Source organism: Musca domestica, unplaced genomic scaffold (assembly GCF_030504385.1).
Source record: "Musca domestica strain aabys unplaced genomic scaffold, Musca_domestica.polishedcontigs.V.1.1 1, whole genome shotgun sequence".
NCBI classification, from domain to species: domain Eukaryota; kingdom Metazoa; phylum Arthropoda; class Insecta; order Diptera; family Muscidae; genus Musca; species Musca domestica.
In genome coordinates this window covers 27,458,296-27,480,085 of record NW_026712114.1, presented here as the reverse complement: position 1 = coordinate 27,480,085, position 21,790 = coordinate 27,458,296, and the positions used below count along the sequence as shown (strand labels likewise).

The 21,790-nt window shown below is 34.8% G+C and overlaps 1 protein-coding gene across 1 annotated transcript in view; it reads right to left on the bottom strand.

Annotated features, from left to right (window-relative positions):
* Positions 1 to 21,790, bottom strand: part of LOC101892598 (cell adhesion molecule Dscam2) — a 256,452-nt gene that overhangs the window by 19,930 nt on the left and 214,732 nt on the right. The window contains exons 23-28 of the mRNA XM_059121268.1: positions 18,315 to 18,623; positions 14,674 to 14,829; positions 9,732 to 9,911; positions 8,994 to 9,368; positions 8,685 to 8,810; positions 1,014 to 1,329 (exon numbers count right to left, since the gene is read on the bottom strand). Coding sequence (XP_058977251.1) covers positions 1,014 to 1,329; positions 8,685 to 8,810; positions 8,994 to 9,368; positions 9,732 to 9,911; positions 14,674 to 14,829; positions 18,315 to 18,623 — 1,462 coding nt within the window. The remainder of the gene's footprint in view (positions 1 to 1,013; positions 1,330 to 8,684; positions 8,811 to 8,993; positions 9,369 to 9,731; positions 9,912 to 14,673; positions 14,830 to 18,314; positions 18,624 to 21,790) is intronic.

The window sequence follows — 21,790 nt, the reverse complement described above, 5'->3', positions numbered from 1 at the left end:
TGCGCTGGAAATGAAGCGAGGAACCTCATTTTGTAACCATTCTTGGGTGGCGCATGCTGAGCGCGATGGTTCTGAGTCCTGTTGGAAATTCCAAGGTCTGCGGCCAAAATGTTTGCGTGCCCAAGGTTTTAATACATCCCTGCAGAATTTCTTAGCGATAATATTCGACATTTATTCTGATGCCACGTTCGATGAGCTTCATGAAGAATCAACATTTTGACCCTTTGTTGGGGAGGTACAAGAAGAAGTGGACCGATATATCCCATCTTCACGCCAGACCTTGTGTTGATAAAAATATAGTGATGTGTGTAATTTGAATATAGTGATGTATGTAATTTGAAGACAATCGGATTCTTACATCACATTTTATAAGAGTTGCAATTATTCAAAATGTTGACTCGTTGGGGGGAGGTACTTGATGGAGTGGACCGATATTGTCCATTTTTGCACCTTACCTAGAACTGACGCAAATACTAGGATTTGCAAATTTGGAGCAAAATAGGAATATCCTTTCCCTTTGTGTTCAATAAAACATTTTTTTATTTATTTATGTCTTTTTTTGAAATTTTTGACCTTTTGTGAAGGAGGTAGTGCACCGATATTGTCCATCTCCGAACTCGATGTAAGTTTGATAATTATATTGCCATCGGCCACGTTTGGACAAAAGCGGATACCCCCTTCGAGACAAGTGATACTCCCCTGCAGACAGACGGACGGATATCACAACATCGACTCAAAAAGTACTGAAACGGATTTTGTCCAAAGAGATCTAGGATATTAAACCGTTATTTCGATGAAGCACGTTTGGGTCGTATGGAATGTAGCCTAATGGCTAGGGTATATTAATTGAAACCTCTTTTTATAAATAGTACCCAACCTTTATATGTAAATATTCTCCCTATCTATATTCATCCATTTTGAATCAAAGTCAAGCAGATACGCTACTACCAAATTACTCATTGTGCCAAATAAATATTGCAAGACAAATCAATTACAAACAAAATCGTACTTACATAATGATTATGGCCACAGTTATAATGACAATGACAATAAACGTTGACAGCCAATCACCGTTGGTGGGATTCGTAGCATTTATTAGATTATTCATTAAATCATTTTCCGATGGAAATACAGGAGGTGGTGGTATGGTCACGCCGTCGATGTTCGTTGTTGCAAAATGATAATGTTCTGTCGTTTTGCCAGCATCATTGATGGCCGATATACGCAGTTGATACCATTTGGCCGGTTGAAATTCACAAAATATTAAATTTTCACGATTCTCTTCGGCATTGGAGATATCGGATGTAACAACAGTCCAACGGACATCACCTGTGGAGATAAATGGAAAGGGAATAATTTATTAGATCTAGATCGCTGTTTTTTTTTTTTTTTTTTTTTTTTTTTTTTTTCAAAAACACATATTACAGATTGTCTGTAATTTTATTGAAAATATGTATGTCCCAAAAATATTGCTTTTTTAATAGGTCCATCCATGCCCACTGCTGTGTAGTCTCGAACGAAGAGAAAATCTTATATAGATTTGAAAATTACATTCCATTTTAGATAATTTAAATTCGAAATATTTTTCTGTATAAAACTATATGCCATTACCTCAATTTTGGTATTATGTTATAATATTAGATATTTTTTTTGGAAGCTAGATTATCCGGTTCCCGTTGCCGACTCGTAGTTTTAGTTTTAATGCTTATTTTTAAAAGCAACTTTGAATTGTAAATTTTATAAATTTTTACACCCCCCAACATTACGTTTTGAGGGTATTATATGCATATTGCAATTATCGTCCGATCCTCACGAAATTTGACATGGGGGTAGGGTTGGCGTCAGAATTAAAGCCTATTGTTCTTAAGATGTACATTTAGAGGTGCAAATGGACCAAAAAAAAATTTTTTTTTCTAATTTTGTAGTCGCTCTATAGGCCACAATTGAAACTAATCGACATGGAATTTCGCATGGGAAGAGAGTTAAGGACAGGGAAGAAGTCTAGCATTTTGGATGTCCATTGGATTTCATTTAGCTGTAAAATGGACCACAAGTTTCACAACTTTTGCCAATGTGAAAACTCAACGTGTTTTAAAAAAAATTAAAAAATGTGAGAAGTGCGCCTTCTAAGAACACCATTAAGCGTTTATACGAAACATTTTCGACTAGTAAGGCTCTTTCTAATCCGAAGAGGCCATATAAAAGTCGACCAAGGCGATCGGCCGAGAATATCGCTGCCGTACGAGCCAGTGTTGAGAGGTCCCCAAGAACATCCCAAAAACGCCGTTCTCAGCAGTTGGGCATGGCTCGGTCCACTTTACAACGGATTATTCGCATTGATTTGCATTTGTTCCCGTACAAAATTCAATTGACGCAAAGAATGTTGCCTGCGGACAAGCCTCGTCGATTGGAATGGCCCCAAAGGTCCGTCGAATATGGGCAACCCTGTATATATTCATAATCAGCATGAAATTCTAAGTCGATTTAACGATGTCCGTCTGTCTGTTGAAATCACGACACAGCCCACATTATTTGACGTAGAGCGCCAACATTTAGCAGAGCAATTTGTATTGTGCCTAGGATGATTGGTATTGAAAATGAGATATATCGGTCCACGTTCTGGTATAGTCCCCATATAACGGTACCTCCCGATATTCGGTATTTTGATGGTTATTGCCACATTTTTTCACGGATTAGTCTGAAAATAGGTACTTGTAGGTCATAACGGGTCCCTGTACGTATGGCAAAACATTGCATGTATTAGTCCACGTTTTGGTATAGCCCCCATATAAAGGTACCTCTTCGGTATTTTGATTATTTTTGCCGCATTTTTTTCACGTATTTGTCTAAAAATTGGTATTTGTTGTTCATAATGGGTTCCAGCTCCGGTAGCAAAACATTGCATATATGGGTCCACGATTTGGTATAGCCCACATATAACGGTACCTCCCGATATTAGGTATTTGTATTGTTTTTGCTACATTTTTTCACTGATTTGTCTAAAAATTGGTATTTGCAGGTCATAATGGGTCCTAGTTCGTGTGGCGAAACATTGTATGTATAGGTCCACGTTTTGGTATAGTCCGCATATAACGGTACCTCTCAATATTCGGTATTTTGATGATTTTTGACACATTTTTTCACGAATTTCCCTGAAAATTGGTATTTGTAGATCATAATGGGTCCCAGTTCGTGTGGCGAGTCATTGTAATTATAGGTCCGCGTTTTGGTATAGCCGCCGGGAGGTACCCGATATTCTGTAATGATTTTTGCCACATTTTTTCACGTATTTGTCTGAAAATTGGTATATGTAGGTCATAATGAGTTCTAGCTCCGTTGGCGAAACATTGCATCTGTAGGTCTACGATTTGGTATAGCCCCCATGCAATGCTACCTCCCGATATTCTGCATTTTAATGGTTTCTTTTCTTCTAATGTTTCCTTTACCCTAAGATGGATGGTATTAAAAGTTTGGCCCGGCCGAACTTAATGTTTTTTTTTTTTGGTCGTCTACCTTAAAATGGTCGTCTACCTCAAAAGTAGTCTAAATATACATTTTTAGCAAAATCGACCCTCGAATTAGTTAAAATCAGGAGATACCTTATATAGGAGCTACTCCGAAACATTGAAGCCAAGATGCCAAATAAAGGCCAAATCAAGTGAAAGATGTGGTCAAGACGACAGAACTAGCTTTAATATGGGGATGCCTTCATATGAATTTTATACCGAAACCTATAATTGTTAGAAAGGATTTTTTTTGTGTTTCTAAAAATCAAGTTACCAAAATTTTCCGAAATTAATTTGAAAAATGTGGTTAAAACATAAAAAATACTTGAATACCCCGATAATTCCCTTACATTGGGGCTAACCCATGACGACATAACACATTTTTTTTTACAAACGATTCTACATGGAACTCAAAGGACTGTATCTGTATCAAATCTAAAAATTATTTCAAGTTATTGGAAAACGAGCGCCTGAAGAGGTCCCAAAAAGTAATATTTTCTGGAGAAAGAAAATACAAATGTTGTTGCAAGATAGTCAGGCTTAATCCCATTATTGCTTTTTTTTGTGAAAACAACGACTCTTTATTAGTGGGAAAATACGATAATGTTTACACCAATCCTCATCAATTCCCTTGTTGTTTTGTCTGGGATATTCTCCTCAGGAGTTATTTAAAAAAAAAACCCTATGAAAAAAAAAAACTGTAAGTGACGAGATCGTGAGCTCAACCGAAAGAAAATAAAATAATTCCTGAGGAGAATATCCCAGAAAAAAAAAACAAGGGAACTTATGAGGATTGGTGTAAATTTGATTCAAAATTATATTTTCCGTATGATAGATCATACTTATTACAGACGTAATCTTAACAGATTTACCTATTAATTAAAAGGGAAGTTTATCTATATTTAATTTTCAAAGACTTCTCCGCAGATATATAACCAATACCATAATTTATCAAATTGCAAGGGAAAATGCTATATAACCAATCATTTATTTTTTTTTTTTTCAATAATTCTCTCGCAGTTAAATAACAAAATCCCCTACCTTATTTGAAAAACAATTAACTTACCTGTATAATCCCCACCCCCTTCTTTCTACATTCAATTTAGTATTGTAATTACATTTAGTTGCCATTTTTACAAAACCACAAAATAAGTCTCATTTGGTTTCATTTCATTTACACGCATACACACACACATCTACACTCATAAGTACTACTGCTTAACTACAGACATATAGACAGACAGAAAAAAATCGATTTTCAAATTAAATTAAATAATGTTTAATGGAAATTTATTAATTATATGCCCAAATGAATTCCAAGCTAATGACATTATTCAAAATATTTTACGCACGTATTCATTTACAGCAGTTTTTAGCCCATCGCCATCATTATCATGGTGCCATATGTGGGGCCCACCTAGTCATCAGACCCGACCATTGTCCATTATAGAGATGGCTACAGCTACAACCAGGAAAAAACTTAAAACGTTAATTTCACAAACCAACCGCAACGCAACGAAATCCACCGCGCCGGTCACAAGGATGTTTATGTAAACATGAGCATAGATAGAATTCAATTACGATAACATGGTCAAATGACAGCATGCACACAGACAGAGAAACGTACAGACAGACCGACAGACAGACAACTTCGTTGGTATAACACTGACCACCAAACGCTTACCGCAAAACATAGTTGCCAGCTGTCTAACTATTATGGTGTTTATATTAGTTAGTTCATCGTTAGATTTATTATAGCGGAAATTGAAAAGAGTCTTAATTAATTTATACAGAAGACATAAATTATTATTTTGGGGAGAGCATTTTCTGTGAATGAAATTCCTCTATATAAATATTATGATGATTTTGTTGCTCCCGTCGTGAGGGGAATTAAACGATTTTATCTATATTGTAGATTGGGGGAAAAGTTTCCATCAAACAAAGGAATTGGAAACATTTCAAAATACATTTAAATTCTCCAAGTGAAACAATGTATTCTCTGAATAGATCAATCCTAACATAAATTATAATGAGCTTATTAAGCCACAGAAAGTAAGTACTTACTGAATAGCCTACCAATAATAAAAAATTAATAAATAATAATAATAATAATAATAATAATAATAATAATAATAATAATAATAATAATAATATAATAATAATAATAATAATAATAATAATAATTATAATAATAATAATAATAATAATAATAATAATAATAATAATAATAATAATAATAATAAATAATAATAACAATATAATATAATAATAACATAATAATAAAAATAATAATAATAAAATAATAATAATAATAATAATAATAATAATAAAATAATAATAATAAATAATAATAATAATAATATAATAATAATAATAATAATAATAATAATATAATAGTATAAAATAATAATAATAATAAAACAACAATAATAAAACAACAATAATAATAATAATAATAAAAATAATAATAATAATAATAATAATAATAATAATAATAATAATAATATAATAATAATAATAACAACAATAATAATAACAACAATAATAATAATAATAAAATAATAATAATAATAATAATAATAATAATAATAATAATAATAATAATAATAATAATAGTAATAATAATAATAATAATAATAATAATAATAATAATAAATAATAATAATAATAATAATAATAATAATAATAATAATAAAATAATAATAATAATAATAATAATAATAATAATAATAATAATTACAATAACAATAATAATAATAATAATAATAATAATAATAACAATAATAATAATAATAATAATAATAATAATAATAATAATAATATAATAATAATAATAATAATAATAATAATAATAATAATAATAATAATAATAATAATAATAATAATAATAATAATAATAATAATAATAATAATAATAATAATAATAATAATAATAATAATAATAATATTAATAATAATAATAATAATATTAATAATAATAATTATAATAAATAAATGTTATCTTATACTAGCTGAACCCGGTGCGCTTCCCTATCTCCTTTGATTTTATATGCATTCAAAATTTAAAAACGTAATTATTGTAATACTTTAATGCGTAAACAAACAAATTGCTCGGTCTTCTAACGCGTGAAAATGCCAGGAACAGCTGACCATGAGGAAAGCAGGAACATGCCAAATTTAGTCCGCAAGGTTTTTTCGGAGTTATTAACTTCATACCAAATGCCAAGGGTGTAGGAACTGCAATCTATTGAAGTTGAGTGGCATTTCTGTTGCAATTAGTGAATTCGAGGTAGTAACATACTTCCCCGCAAAAATCGTATCCTGAATTATATCGTTGTGTAGTTTTTTGCTGTTAGCCTAATATCATTACAAAGGCACTGAGGGTCAATGCTTTTTAATAAAATCATATCCCAATCTGAACCGACTTCAATATAATTTAACAAAATTGACATTTACACCGAATTCCGTCACATCTTCTATACTTCATAGAAATTGTAGGTACATACCCTGTTTGATGCATCAAATATGTGAAATCGGCCGAGAATATATATGGGAGCTATATCCAAATCTTAACCGATTTCTAATTAATTTGTTAAATTTATTATTGTAACCAAATTCCGCAACACATTCTGAATTTCATTAGAATCGGTCATACATATCGTGTTTGGTGCATAACATACATGAAATCGGCCGAAATATATATATGGGAGCTATACCCAAACCTCAACCGACTTCAATATAATCTGACAATTTATTTTGGTACCGAATTTCGTCTCTCTGAGCGAATTTCATTGGAATTGGGCATACATGTCGTATTTGGTACATCAAATATGTGAAATCGGCCCAAAAAATATATAAGAGCTATATCCAAATCCGCATCGATTTCTATATAATTTGACAAATTTAATATTCTGATCAAAATCCCGTCATACATTCCAAATCGGTCGAAAATATATATGGAAGCTATATCCAAATCTGAACCGATTACGTTATAATATGGCAAATATATGTTCGTTTTTTAATTCCGTTGCACATTCCAAATTTTGTCGAAATTAAAGGTACATAGCGTGTTTGGTGCATCAAATACATGTAATCCGCCGAAAATGTATACGGGAAGTCTGAACCGATTTCAATTTACAAATTTATTTTTGTTCCAAAATTCCGTCCCTTAAACGATTGTAGAAACTTAGTTTCCGGATCAATTATCGATTAAAAAAATTGCGCACGTAATCAGCCACTTAAAAAAAATTATTGAATACTGATGAATATTGTATAATAAGAACGAAGTCTCCGATATAGCCCAATTTTTATGCATTTTAATATATTTCTTAAGCGTTGGCCAAGAGTTATTTAAAAAATTCAAGTTCTTCCTGGTAAAAAATTAAAAATAGTATATAAGAATTTACGGAATCAAAGATTTTTAAAATTTTTTGAGGACTGAGTCGGAATCGTGGATTTATTAAAAAATATTTATTTAAAACTATAACGGTACTATAACGACATTATTCACCGGAATTGTTTCAAATTTGATATTTGAAGTTCGTAATGGATGCTACAGCTTATGATAGAAATGTATCTGTGCAGGTCCACGTTATGGTATTTCCCCAATGTTACCTCCCTATATTCGGTATTTTTATGATTTAAGCTAAATTATTCACCGATTTTTTTCAAGTTTCGCATTTGAATATTGTTATGACTTATGACAAAAGGATTTTATTTATTTATTTTTTTTTTTTTTGAAAATTGCCAAATTTGTTCCAAATGGTGGAGGGTTATCAAAGTTGGACCCGGCCGAACTTACAGCTTTTTACTTGTTTTTTTTTTCTAATTTTCTATACTTTCATGTTCATATATAAATATGTTCCATGGCAAAGATTAACAATTTTTTAGAAATTCATTTCACGCCTGTTCGGAACAATTTCGACCCACAACCGATAATTGTTTCGAATATTTTTATGTAAAATCTCTGATATTCAGTTTCTATTCTGACACATGGCAACTCACGCATCAATTCAATGCGGCAAACATGAATTTGAAGATTTGCAGTAGTTTTAGTTAGTTTGCGGTTGCAACCACAATAAATAATCAAACAAACGACGACGGTGCGTCGAACAACGCACAACAGCGACGTGCGTCACAAAGGACCCAACGCAATGTCAGTGTAAAAGGACAACTTACCCAAAGGACGATGTTCAATGGAGAAATGATGAATTGGGCAACCGCCATTATTCCATGCTGACAATTTCAAATTAACGCACGATGCGTTCGTTGCAATTAGTTCGTTGCTGATGGGAGCTTGGGAGGCTGTAATGTCGAAATAAAAATAGCAACAGAAATCGAATTAGTTCATACCACTTTTTGGCTAACTCCTCAGACAACATTCAAAATGTCTAGTTTTGAAGTCAAATAACAAAATAAATTCTTCTTCATAAATGAACATGCCAGAGTAGGTTTTGCTATGCAAATATGTGACGGGTGATAACTTACCTTTACCCTTGGTCCAAACATTAATTTCCTCACTGGCCGCACCATCCCCCACAATATTGTGGGCCGACATCTTGATGATGTACTGATTGCCACATTTCAATCCCGTTATAGTGTAGGCATTATTCTCCGGCATCAATTCGATTTGGGACCATGTCTCGCCCATAATGCGATATGAGATGGCATAGCCCTGCAATGGGGCACCACCATCGTCGGGTGGATCCCAACTCACCCGTATGCTGTCCGCCGAGGCATACTGGACAATGATTTGTGGTGAGGCCGGTGGTTTCATGGCAATCACTTGGTATTGTATTTCATCACTGCCAAAAAGATTGTTTGCCGTACATGTGTAATTTCCGGACAGACTACCCTCAACTCCTGTGAATCCATGTGCACCGAAGGTGGGGCGTGTGAATTTGGAGACAGAGAGAATGAAGTCAAATGTCATCAGCCAGCCACACGTACATATGCCACAGACGAAGTACAGAGAATTGAGTATTAGAAGAATGGAATAAAAATAAAATTGTCCAGGTAAGAAAAATCAATATTGGTTTTGCGAAGTGCAAGACAAAAGATATGGAGGTGTAATTGAGGTAAAGGTGGAGGGAAGAAATCAAAATATTTTAATTAACTTTCTTGTTTTGTTTGCACTATCCCTTGTATGCTATCCTTTTTTCTATTCGATATTGTTTTTCGTTCGTTCGTTTGTATGTTTGTTTGTGACGTAGGATAAAAACTTACTGTGTATTTTTAGATTTCCTTCGTTTGTCACCTCATAGAAGGGACTAAAGGTTACCGGTCGGTCACGTGTCAGCCATCGTGCTCTGGGTGTTGGATTACCCACAGCCAGACATTCCAGTATAAGACTTGTTCCCACTGCCTTTCGTACAACTTGACCGAATGAGGCTATTCTTGCAGGTGCTGGAAAAATTGATGAATATAAATAAGAAATTGATATTTACAGAGAATATTGATATCGATACTTTTATATAATGTTTATTCAGATATTTATTTTACAATACTAGTTTTATTATTATTCATCATTTTATGTTTATTCATCAGAAGACTATATAAAGAATAACCATATTCGAATTGAGGGTATGTTCTACATGAGAGAATCGTGTAATAGTGTTATTTAATTAATGTCATATTTTAATTGAAGTAAAACGCTTTAAAAGAACGTATTTTTGAAACCTTTTACACCTCATAACTTCAGAAATTTATACCCTCTGTAGCCATATGACTGAGGGTATAACATATATATGGGGTAATATTTTTATACCCTACAACACTATGTGTTGGGGGTATTATAAGTTTGATTGGGCCAAAAATTATGTAACACCACGAAATATTGGTTTCCCACATAGGAAAGTGGGGCTAGGGTCAGAATAGAACCCTATTTCTTTTGGAGATTATCGCATAATATTTAGGGCTTGAAATGGACCAAAAACTGAAAAAATTCCTGATTTTGCAGTTACCCTACAGTTCGCAATTATAGACCAATCAAAGCGTAAGTTAGCATGGGGCTAGAGCTTAGGGCCGGGCAGAAGCCTTCCAATTTTCATGGTCATCGGGTAATATTTAGTGGGTGAAATAGGCCACAACATTTGTGTTAAATAAAAGTCAAATTTTCCATTAAACAGCGAATATTTTTAATCCCGGCGAAATCACAAATAGACGAACAGGTCAATTCTGACCGTTACGTAGATGTCGATAGTAAATATATCGGTTATATATAGCGAAATATATACAATGTGTATATACAAAGGAAGGGGATGTTAGTTAGAATGTCTGGACCGATTTTGACAAATCTTGTCAATTCAGAATGCCCTCTTGACATAAAAGTATAAAATCTAAAAATATCGCAGAAAAATATGCCAATAAAAATGTTAAATAGATTTTGTAGTATTTTGTGACATTTGTTTTATTTTTTCATATTTTTTATCGCATGCGATTTTTTCCATTTGACTTATAATATTTTGTAATATTTTTTCACCTTACAACACAGGTTGGGGATATTAAATAAATATTGCAAATATCGTCCGATCCTCACGAAAATTTTCACAAGGGTAGGGTTGGGCTCAGAAAGGCTCGGCCTATTGTTTTCAAAGATGTCCGCAGTATATTAGGGGTTGAAATGGACAAAAACTTAAAATTTTCCTGATTTTGCAGCCGTTATAAAGGTCACAAATAGAAACCAAAGGACACGAAATCTTGCATAAAGTTAGAGTTTAGGACAGCGGGTACAATGGACCACTAATTTTGTGTGAAAAAATACCAGCATTACTTACAAGCGATACCCGAAATACACAAAAGGCGAACTTCTGGCTTTTTTATGCTGATTCCGTTGACGAATATAGCCAAATATCGTAGACAAGCAAATCATATAGATGAGTCTAAATTTGGAGATACAGAGGGGCTTCTAGCTTTTGGAGATGATTGCAAAATATTTAGGGGTTCAAATTAACCAAAAACAGAAATGTTTTTCCGATCACACAATTGAAGCCAATCGACATGCCTGTGAAGAGAGTTAAGGACAGGGAAGAATTCTAGCATTTTGGATGACCATTGGATTATATTTATCTGTAAAATGGACTACAACAACGACGGAGTGCATAAATGTTGGGCAAATGTCCCTAGTCAAAATCCTAATTTCAAAAGTGAAATCTTCCAATATGGATTTGGACATAAGGGGGCTTCTAACATATTGTAGTGTTGTAGGGTATAACATAGTCGGCCCCGCACGACTATAGTCTTTGCTTATTTGTTTTACATTTATTTTTTTTCAAATCGGATTATCGGTTCTCTTTCTGTGCAGAAAATATATTTTTGGAAAATTTCGATCTTTTGTGGGGGAGGTACCATCTTAACACCAGGCCTTGGGTTAATCAAGTGCTTCCCACACATTTAAGGATCCGATATTTTTAAAAATTTCACACATCCCAATATTTTTATAAACCCAAGATCTGGTGTCAAGGTGGAAAAGGTCGAAATTTTGAATATTCATTAAGCTCATAAAACGCGAAATTAACATCCGATTCCATTTAGACTTAGCACATCTTAATATTTCTATTAATACCTCATCTGTTATAAATACGGTAGAGATCGGAGAACTTCTTCTAGTACCTGCCCCATACATAGGGTTCAACATTTTGAAAAACAAAACGTTAAAAAAAGAGAAATAAGCATCCAACTCTCTCTGAAAATTTCACACATACAAACATTTTTGTTAACACAAGATCTTTTGTGAAGATGATAGAGGTACCAGAAGGGTACGCAGATACATATCGTCTTCACAAAAGATCTTGTGTTAGCAAAAATGTTTGTATGTGTGAAATTTTCAGAGAGAGTTGGATGCTTATTTCGCATTTTTTGAACGTTTTGTTTTTCAAAATGTTGAACCCTATGTATGGGGGTCAAAATATATTTAAATAATCAAACATTGGCTGAGGGTATACATCTGTAGGATAAACCGACTGATACTTTTGAACTTGTTGTTTGCAGTACAATTTGGCTCTTTCATCCAATATTTTAACAATAAAAAAGCTGTAAATTCGGCCTCTTCGAACTTTGAATACCCTCCACCATTTGGAACGAATTTTAAAATTTCAAATAAATAATATCCCTTTAAAATTCTGTTCAAATTTTAAAAATACCGAATATAGCCGTATGTATACGACGACATGGTCCAGCATAGGCAACTTTTGTGATAAGACTTTACAATATTCAAATGCGAAATTAAAAAAAAAAAATCGCTAAACAATGTTGCTAAAATCATCAAAATACCGAATATAGGGAGGTGCCGTTATATGGGGGCTATACGCAGACTTGGACCTGCACAGACAATCTCCTGTCGTAGGCTGTAGCATACATTAAGAACATCAAATTCCAAATATGAAACAATTCTGGGGAATAATGTCGCTAAAACCAACAAAGTACCGAATATCGGGAGGTACGAAGGCGTGGGCTTGCACGGCCAGTTTTCTGTCTTAGACTGTAGTATCCATTACGAACTTCAAAAACCAAATTTGAAACAATTCCGATGAAGAATATCGCTAAAATCATCAAAATAGTGAATATAGGGAGGTGCTATTATATGGGGGCTATACGAAGACCTGGACCTGCAGAGAAAATGTTCTGTCTTATGCTGTAGTATCCATTTCGAACTTCAAATGCCAAATTTGAAATCATTCCGGTGCATAATTTCGCTGAAATCATCAAAACATCGGATATCGGGAGGTACCGTTATATGGGGGCTATACCAAGGCGCGGATCTGCGCAGACAATTTTCTGTCGTAGGCTCTAGTATGCATTACGAACCTCAAAAACAAAATTTGAAACAATTTCGGTGAATAATGTCGCTAATATCATCAAAATACCGAATATCGGGAGGTACTGTTTTATGAGGGATATACGAAGATGTAAAACTGCACAGACAATTTTCTGTCTTGGGCTGTAGTATCCATTACGAACTTCAAATATTAAATTTGAAACATTTCCGGTGAACAATGTTCCTTAAATCACCAAAATACCGAAAATAGGGAGATACCGTTTTATGGGGGCAATACCAAAACGTGGCCCAAACATGACCCATTTTCAATACCAAAAGCCCTGCAGACATAATATGCTTTTAAAGAAAAATTTTATCAACCTAAAAATTGTATCGACCTTATTCATTTCATTCGGAAGCTAGAGTGATTTCCACAGACGGTTAAACGGACGGACATCGTTAAATCGACATAGAATTTTTTGCTGATCAAAACCCCCACAAAGTAGTGGGGTCTAAAATGTATGTTTCGAGGTGTTACGAACAGAATGACAAACTTAATATACCCTCTATACTATGGTGAATGGTATAAAAATTGTGAACTGTGAATAATGTCCCTTAAATCACCAAAATACCGAAAATAGGGAGGTACCGTTTTATGGGGGCTATACCAAAACGTGGGCCTACATGAGCCATTTTCAATACCAAAAGTCCTGCAGACATAATATGCTTTTAAAGAAAAATTTTATCAACCTAATTCATTTCTTTCGGAAGCTAGAGTGATTTCCACAGACGGTTAGACGGACGGACATCGTTAAATCGACATAGAATTTTATGCTGATCAAGACCCCCACAAAGTAGTGGGGTCTAAAATGCATGTTTCGAGGTGTTACAAACAGAATGACAAACTTAATATACCTCTATACTATGGTGGAGGGTATAAAAATTGGGAACAAAAAATTCACCTCTCCCAGGATTTATTCAAAATCACAGCTTATCCCATACGAATTACCAAAAAAGAGAATCAGTCTGATTGTTTTAAGGTATCATATTTACTCACATTCACACACACATTTGTATTTATTTTGCAACGATACCCCCGCATAGAAGTACCAAAAACCAAATAAACATTGGTAATTGTGTAAACACAGCCACATACAATTCATGGCTGAAACATTGGTTTTTATCGAACTGCACAATACGTGTACTTAAAAATGTCATACAATGACAACGATATGAATGTATGTGTGTATGTATGTAGTGTTTGCATAAATTTATATGCGCTTATGCGAATGTTTATCCTTCAGTCTGTCTGACGTTGTGTGTGTGTGTGTGAGAGTTCGTGTATCTCTGTCTGAGTTTAACAACAATAATAAATACCTATAAAATCAAATCGAATTTCAATTTTCAACTTACCACGTGTGTTTGTGGCTTGTGCCACCACAGATGTTGGCTCACCCTCGCCAACCGACGTTGAGGCCGATACCCAAAATTCGTACATTTGATTCTCAGCCAAACTGCGTGCCTCGTGTGTAACCGGATAACCAGACTCATCGACACGCACCATGTGAGCTAAATAAATAAAATACAAAACGGCAGAGGAAAAGATGAGTAAAAACAATAGAAAAAATTGTAGTAAAATTAAATGAAAATAAAATATTAAATAAACTAAAATAACACCGTTTGAGGCAATAAATCAACATTGAATTCGGAAATTACAACAGTAAATAGTAAAGGTAATTATTGGATTTAATCATTTTCGCTATGGCTAGTAAAATGTAGAAGGGAATCGTGGGAATATATTGCCAAAAAGCTATTTTAGGAAATCAGCACGCCGGATCGCTAAGCTTCAAAAAGGCTCCATCTGTTGTTCAAATATATACAGGGTGAGATAAAAAAACTGCCACCAAATTCAGACTGCTGTCATTTCTAAGCCACTCGTCTGGCAGCTGCCAAAACTATTCCAGTGACCGCTCGTTATATTGTTTACAAGCGTACAAAAGCATTTTGGTGAGAATTTTCCAGAAAAAGAGTTATTCGTGATGGAATTCAAGCGTGATAGTGTGATTTCTTTATATTTGGCTCGAAAACCGAACGTGGCTATCGTTAGAGTACTCCGGCATTTAAATGTGAATAAATATTTTGTGTATAGTACCATTGCTCGTTACCGTGATACTGGTAGCGTAGCCCGAGGTCAAGGAAGTGGACGGAAGAAAACAGCAACATCAGCAGAAATGGTTCGAAAAGTAAAGAAACGAATTGATCGAAACCCGCGTCGCTGTGGCTGAAAAATGGCTCGTGAGCTGAACATATCGCAATATTCCACTCGGCAAATATTGAAAAATGAGCTCGGGGTAAAGTCATTGAAATTCCAAAAAGTTCAAAAACTTACACCGCAACAGAAAGCAGATCGATGCAGAAGAGCTAAAGAGTTGCTTCGCTTGGTCGAAAGTGGTGAACTACCGAATTTGGTTTTCTCCGATGAGAAAACATTTGTCGTCCAGCAGTTTGTAAAGAAACAAAATGATCGCCTTTACTTGCCAAAGAGGTCAACTGAAAATGTGCACCTTCGGTTGGCCACCTGACCTCAAGCGCCGGCCATAGTGAAGGCGTGGGCCACCATACCAGCCGATGGTCGCTCTCCGCTCGTATTAACCGACCTTGGCATCAGATAAAGTGCCGAATATTTTCGCGAAAATATCCTGGAAGGTGTATTGAAGCCTTCGGCACGCAAACATTTTAGCGGCAGACCTTGGACATTCCAACAGGACTCAACACCGTCGTACTCAGCACGTGCCACCCAAGAATGGGTCATTCATTCAAAATCTCCGGATACCAATGCGTTGGACTATTGTGTCTGGAGTATTGTGGAAAGAAAGGTTGGCACTAACAAATACAAAAGTGTCGATCACCTTAAGCAAGCGCTGCGCCGGGAATGGGCCAAAATACCGCAAAGCAACATTCGGGCAGCGTTTGACGGTTTAATTGGCCGTTTGAAGGCCAGACTCAGCACCATCGCATTCAGCATGCGCCACCCAAGAATGGTTACAAAATGAGTTTCCTCGCTTCATTTCCAGCGCACAATGGCCACCAAAATCTCCAGATACTAATCCGATGAACTATAGTGTCTGGAGTATTTTGGAAAGCAAGGTTGGCACTAAAAAATAACAAAGTGTCGATCACCTCAAGTAAGCGCTTTGCCGGGATTGGAGCAAGATACCGCAAAGCAAGATGTGGGCAACAGGTGACTGTTTCACTGGCCGTTTGAAGGCCATAATTCGTGCCAATTTTGCACCAGTCACCAAGACAGATGGACGGACAACGCAAAATCGAGTCCAAATACCCTCGAATTTCTCCCAAAAATACCAATTGTCTATGCCCGTTATTTCGATGTGGCATTTTTTGTCGTTCTCAAATGATATATGCCCTCTGTAGCCTTGTGATTCTATTCTTCTCTACAAAAAATATATCTTAGCAAAACTTTCTCTCTCTTTTAAAGAACTTTAAACTATTTTTATTTTAAATGACTTATTAGAGAGAATTTCTCCAAAGGACTTCTGTAGAGCGAAGTCAGAAAATCTTGCAAAGATCTTACACAGCCTGGAGACAAACAAAGGTCTTATTTAGAGATAGAGGAACCTTTAAACTTCTTTTACAATTCTTCTACAGGTGTAATTTCAAGAGGTTTATTAGGTATCTTCCGAGACATGTTTTGAAGACAAACCCCTTTTCAAATATGTAGAAGAGCTTTTAAATTGGACTGAAAACCTATTAACATGTTTTGAAGTATATTTAATGGGTCCCTTTTGGAAGTATACATTTTTGAGGCCATCATGAGATGAACAATTTTTTACAAACCTCTTTAGCACCTATACATTTTTAATGTTTATTTCAGATAAAAGTCAGCTCATATCAGGTCTTCTCTGGACAAAGGGCAATATGAAGACTTTGGAACTTCCATATTAGAGAAGTTTTCCAAAATCTCATTTTCTCATTTCTTTTTTCGCTTTGTTAGTTTTAGACAATTAAATATATTTTCTGATTTTTAGTTATTGATTTCGACCAAATACTTGACGTCGGTACTTGTTTTGCAAAGACCTCGAGCTCAATTTTTTATTTTAAACTTAGATTTGAAATAATTAAATTTATTCAACATTCCTTAATTCCAACTTGCATTCTTCAATTTTAATCAAAAATCTGACAAAAACTGTTGCTAGTTGAAACCGAATTAGCATAACATTGTTTAAAACTTCTTCATTAATTAATTCATTTCTCGAAAAAGAAGACAAAAATAAAACACACCCAAAAGGAAAGTTTTTCTTTTCAGCTCCACAAGACATTGATAATTAAGATCTCCTTTCAATTATGTGATAATTACACCGCGCAAATTATTACCCTTTTTTGTGCACCGTGGGTGGGAAGATTGGAAAAACAGACAAAAAGCAAAACATTCGCAAACTTTATCAATTCTTTTTCCCTTTCGTAGTTCATACCAAAGGGGGCATTAAATTGAAATTAAATGCCAAAACTTTTACGTTTCAAATCCACAATCACAGTCAGACAACGCGATGAAAAAAAAACTTCAGCTAATAAAAGTAAATAAAAAAGCATTCACGAGGCGTATTCCTGCTGCTGCTGCCCCATCATACTCAATTCCATTTTCATGGATCAGAGAAAAAAGTAGCCAGATATCAATGTGCGTATTAAAAAGCTGAAGCTCAAATACGACGTCTGCGTTAAGGCAAGTTTCCGGATATTACTGCACCTTTCATGACTTCCAATGATAAGTTGAGCCAAACTTTTCCTATCACCATGTTCCTATTGTTCATATTGCCCCGACCAGCCTTCCGCACACTCGCAGAAAAAAAACTAACTTTTATTTCAACTTCAAAAATTCTTTGCTTAATTTTTTTCGATTTACTTTTCTGCTTTCTGGAGTTTGCTTTTTTTTGGTACTTTTCAGCATTGGTCATCATCATCATCATGATTTGGGCAAGAAGTAAAAGCAACCTAGGAAGCTGTGAAAAATAGAATGAGGGCGGCTAGAGGATACTTACATTTGGCCTGTCCTTTACGTCCGGCTTCCCTTGAATAGACTGTATAATGGGTTATTATGCCATTGCGATTTCTCGGTGGCAGCCATGAAATCAAAATGGAATCTGCCGTCAGGGCAGCTGCTTTGATGGCAGCCGGTGCATCGGGCACATCATCCTCCGTTTGGCAATATAACGGCTGACTGGCTACACCATCACCAGTGGCCGTGTACGCCAGTACCCGCAACGAGTAATTGGTCGCCTTGTGTAGTGTGTGCAGATAGGTTTCCAAATTCGATGTACGTTTTATTTCTAGTTTTGCTGGAAAATCAACTGTGGTAGTTCCCCAATGCACAGAGACGAGCATGTGAAAAAATGAGAATGTGAAGAGAACGAAAAAGAAAAGAGATAAATTGAAATGAAAATTGAGTTATTTTTAAAGTACTTGACAAAAGTTCCAATTACTGGTATGGGTAAAATGTGTGCTGTGGCTAAAAACCACTAAACGAAATTTGTAAGAAATATATTTTTAATTGAATTTATCAAAAAAAAAAAAGAAAAAAAGGATAAAAGATATTAAATAAATATTTAGCGTATTTTTATATATAGTGTATTTTTACATATAGGTCCTCAAATGAATTTTTGGTTTAGTAATTTTAATTTTAAAAACAAGGGGTGGGAATATCACTAATTTAAGTAAATGTCTGGATTTCGAGATTGCCATTTCAATAATTATTGTCATCTTGTATATTGAAAAAACAGCAATCTTTGCTTTGCTAAAGCATCTTAGCAAATCGGGGACAAAATCCCACCGACATACAGAATGAGATAAAAAATAAAACTGCAACCAAATTCAGACTGCTGTCATTTCTAAGCCACTTGTCCGACATCTGTTAAAATTATTCCAGTGACAGCTCATTATATTGTTTACAAGCGTACAAAAGCATTTTGGTGAGAATTTTCCAGAAAAAAAGTTATTCGTGATGGAATTCGAGCGTGATAGTGTGGTTTCTTTATATTTGGCTGGAAAACCACAAGTGGATATCGATAGAGCACTCCAGCATTTAAATGTGAATAAATCTTTTGTGTCTCGTATCATCGATCGTTACCATGATACTGGTAGAGTAGCCCGACTTCAATGAAGTGGGCGGAAGCAGAAATGGTTCGAAAAGTAAAGAAGCGACTTGATTGAAACCCGCGTCGCAGTGGCCGGAAAATGGCTCGTGAGCTGAACATATCGCAATATTCCATTCGGAAAATATTGAAAATTCCAAAAAGTGCGGACGCAACGGAAAGAAAATGAACTCAAAGAGCTAAAGAGATGCTTCGCTTGGCCGAAAGTGGTGAACTACCGAATTTGGTTTTCTCCGATGAGAAAACATTCGTTGTCCAGCAGTTTGAAAACAAACAAAATCATCTTGTTTACTTGCCAAAGAGGTCAGCTGAAGATATGCATCTCCGGTTGGCCACCAGAATTCAAGCGCCGACCATGGTGATGGTGTGGGCCGCTATAGCAGCCGATGGTCGCTCTCCGCTCGTATTAATCGACCGTGGCATCAAAATAAATGCCGAATATTATCGCGAAAATATTCTGGAGGGTGTATTAAAGCCTTGGGCACGCACACATTTTGGCCGCTGACCTTGGACATTCCAACAGGACTCAGCACGCGCCACCCAAGAATGGTTACAAAATGAAGTTCCTCACTTCATTTCCAGCGCACAATGGCCACCACTATCTCTGGATTCCAATCTGTTGGACTATTGTGTCTGGAGTATTTTGAAAATCAAGGTTGGCACTAAAAAATACCAAAGTGTCGATCACCTCACGCTTCGCCTGGAATGTGCCAAAATACCGCAGAGCAACATTCGGGTAACGTTTGGTGGTTTCATTGGCCAATTAAAGGCCATAATTCGTGTCAAAGGTGACCAATTCGAACAAATCTAAACGTATTCTAATATTTGATTGTATTTCCGACATTTTTTGCTTTCATTCAATAAAATTTATGGCGTCAAAACTATGGCGTTTGACTTGGTTGTAGGTTTTCATCTTAACTCTAGTGTAATAAAATCTGTCAGATTTTTTTCTTGTAATTTTTTCCAGAGGTAGGTATTTGCACCCTGATCCCGGGAAAGTAGTTTTTCGTGGGGGACGGATCCGGATATTTGACCCAAAAGTCCGGGTCCAAGGCCCAGGTTAGACCCGGACCTACTAAACAGATATGGTATCATTTGAAAGCTAATGAAAATACCTATCCAATATCCGGTTGGCTGCTTAAAAGGAGTATAACATTTTGAAGAAGAAAATTGAGTTCGCGTAGCTGGTGTTGGACATATTCAGAGGAGTAAATATTAAGCCCCGGCCTAAGACCAATGTAGAAAAACTTAAGAGAATATATTGAACATAACCAGCTCGTTCGGGCAAACAGACGGACATCGTAAATTCGACTTAGATCAAAATTATATTACTTTGCAGGGTCTAACGTGATTATTTTAAGGGCTTAAACGGAATATGAAATAAGAACTACGGTATCCCAAAATAAACGTCAACACTATATTTATTGTAAAATTTTATACAACAGATAAAAACTACCTTCACAATAAAATAAATAATCAGCTATTATGAAATATTAGTACCAATAATCGCCTACAAGTTTCCCAATTTTCTTATTTTTAATGACCCTGTTATTTATTGATGTGTGTTTAAAATATTTTATTATTTTCCATCCCAATTCCATTAGATAATTTATAAAAATAACATGTCCTGTTTTCTAAAAAACCAAATAAATAAAATTCAAAAGGTTCAGACACAACAATTTTTTTTGTTACTGTTTGGAATCACGACCTCTCTAGAATAAACAAACCACTGTTTTTCTATAAAATTTTTATTTGACCTAAACTAAAAAAAAAAAAAAAACAAAAAATAAATGCAAACATTTTAAACATGAACGAGTTACACACAAAATTGCATACCGCAACATTTCAACCACAAATCCATACGGCAAACACAACAACGATATAAAATATGAAAACGAATCGTGGCAAGCCATAGAACTCAAAAGGATCAATCAAATGAGAAGATAGATGTAAACATACAAGCACACACACAAATATGAGCAGTAGAAGTGAATGTCAAATGTATATGGTATATGGTATATATCAAGTGAAATGCTAATGAGAGCATTTCGAGGAAATATTTTACATATGAATTTTATTCGGGGGATTTTTGGAAAAGTATATACTTTTAATAATAGCTATTCACTTTAACTTTGACAAGTTATACTCGGTGAGAAGCTTTCATGGGAAAAAAGGTAAATGACAGGTATATCGATAACTAAAAATAATATGTTAATTTTACAACGATGGCAGATATTCCGTGTGCCGCTTGTGGTAATACAGTGCAAAAACTGACAGTTCACATGACATGAAATTTGTATTTGGCTGGATTTCAAAAATATCTCAAATTCGTCAAATCAAGTATATGGTATTTATTTGAACTGCAT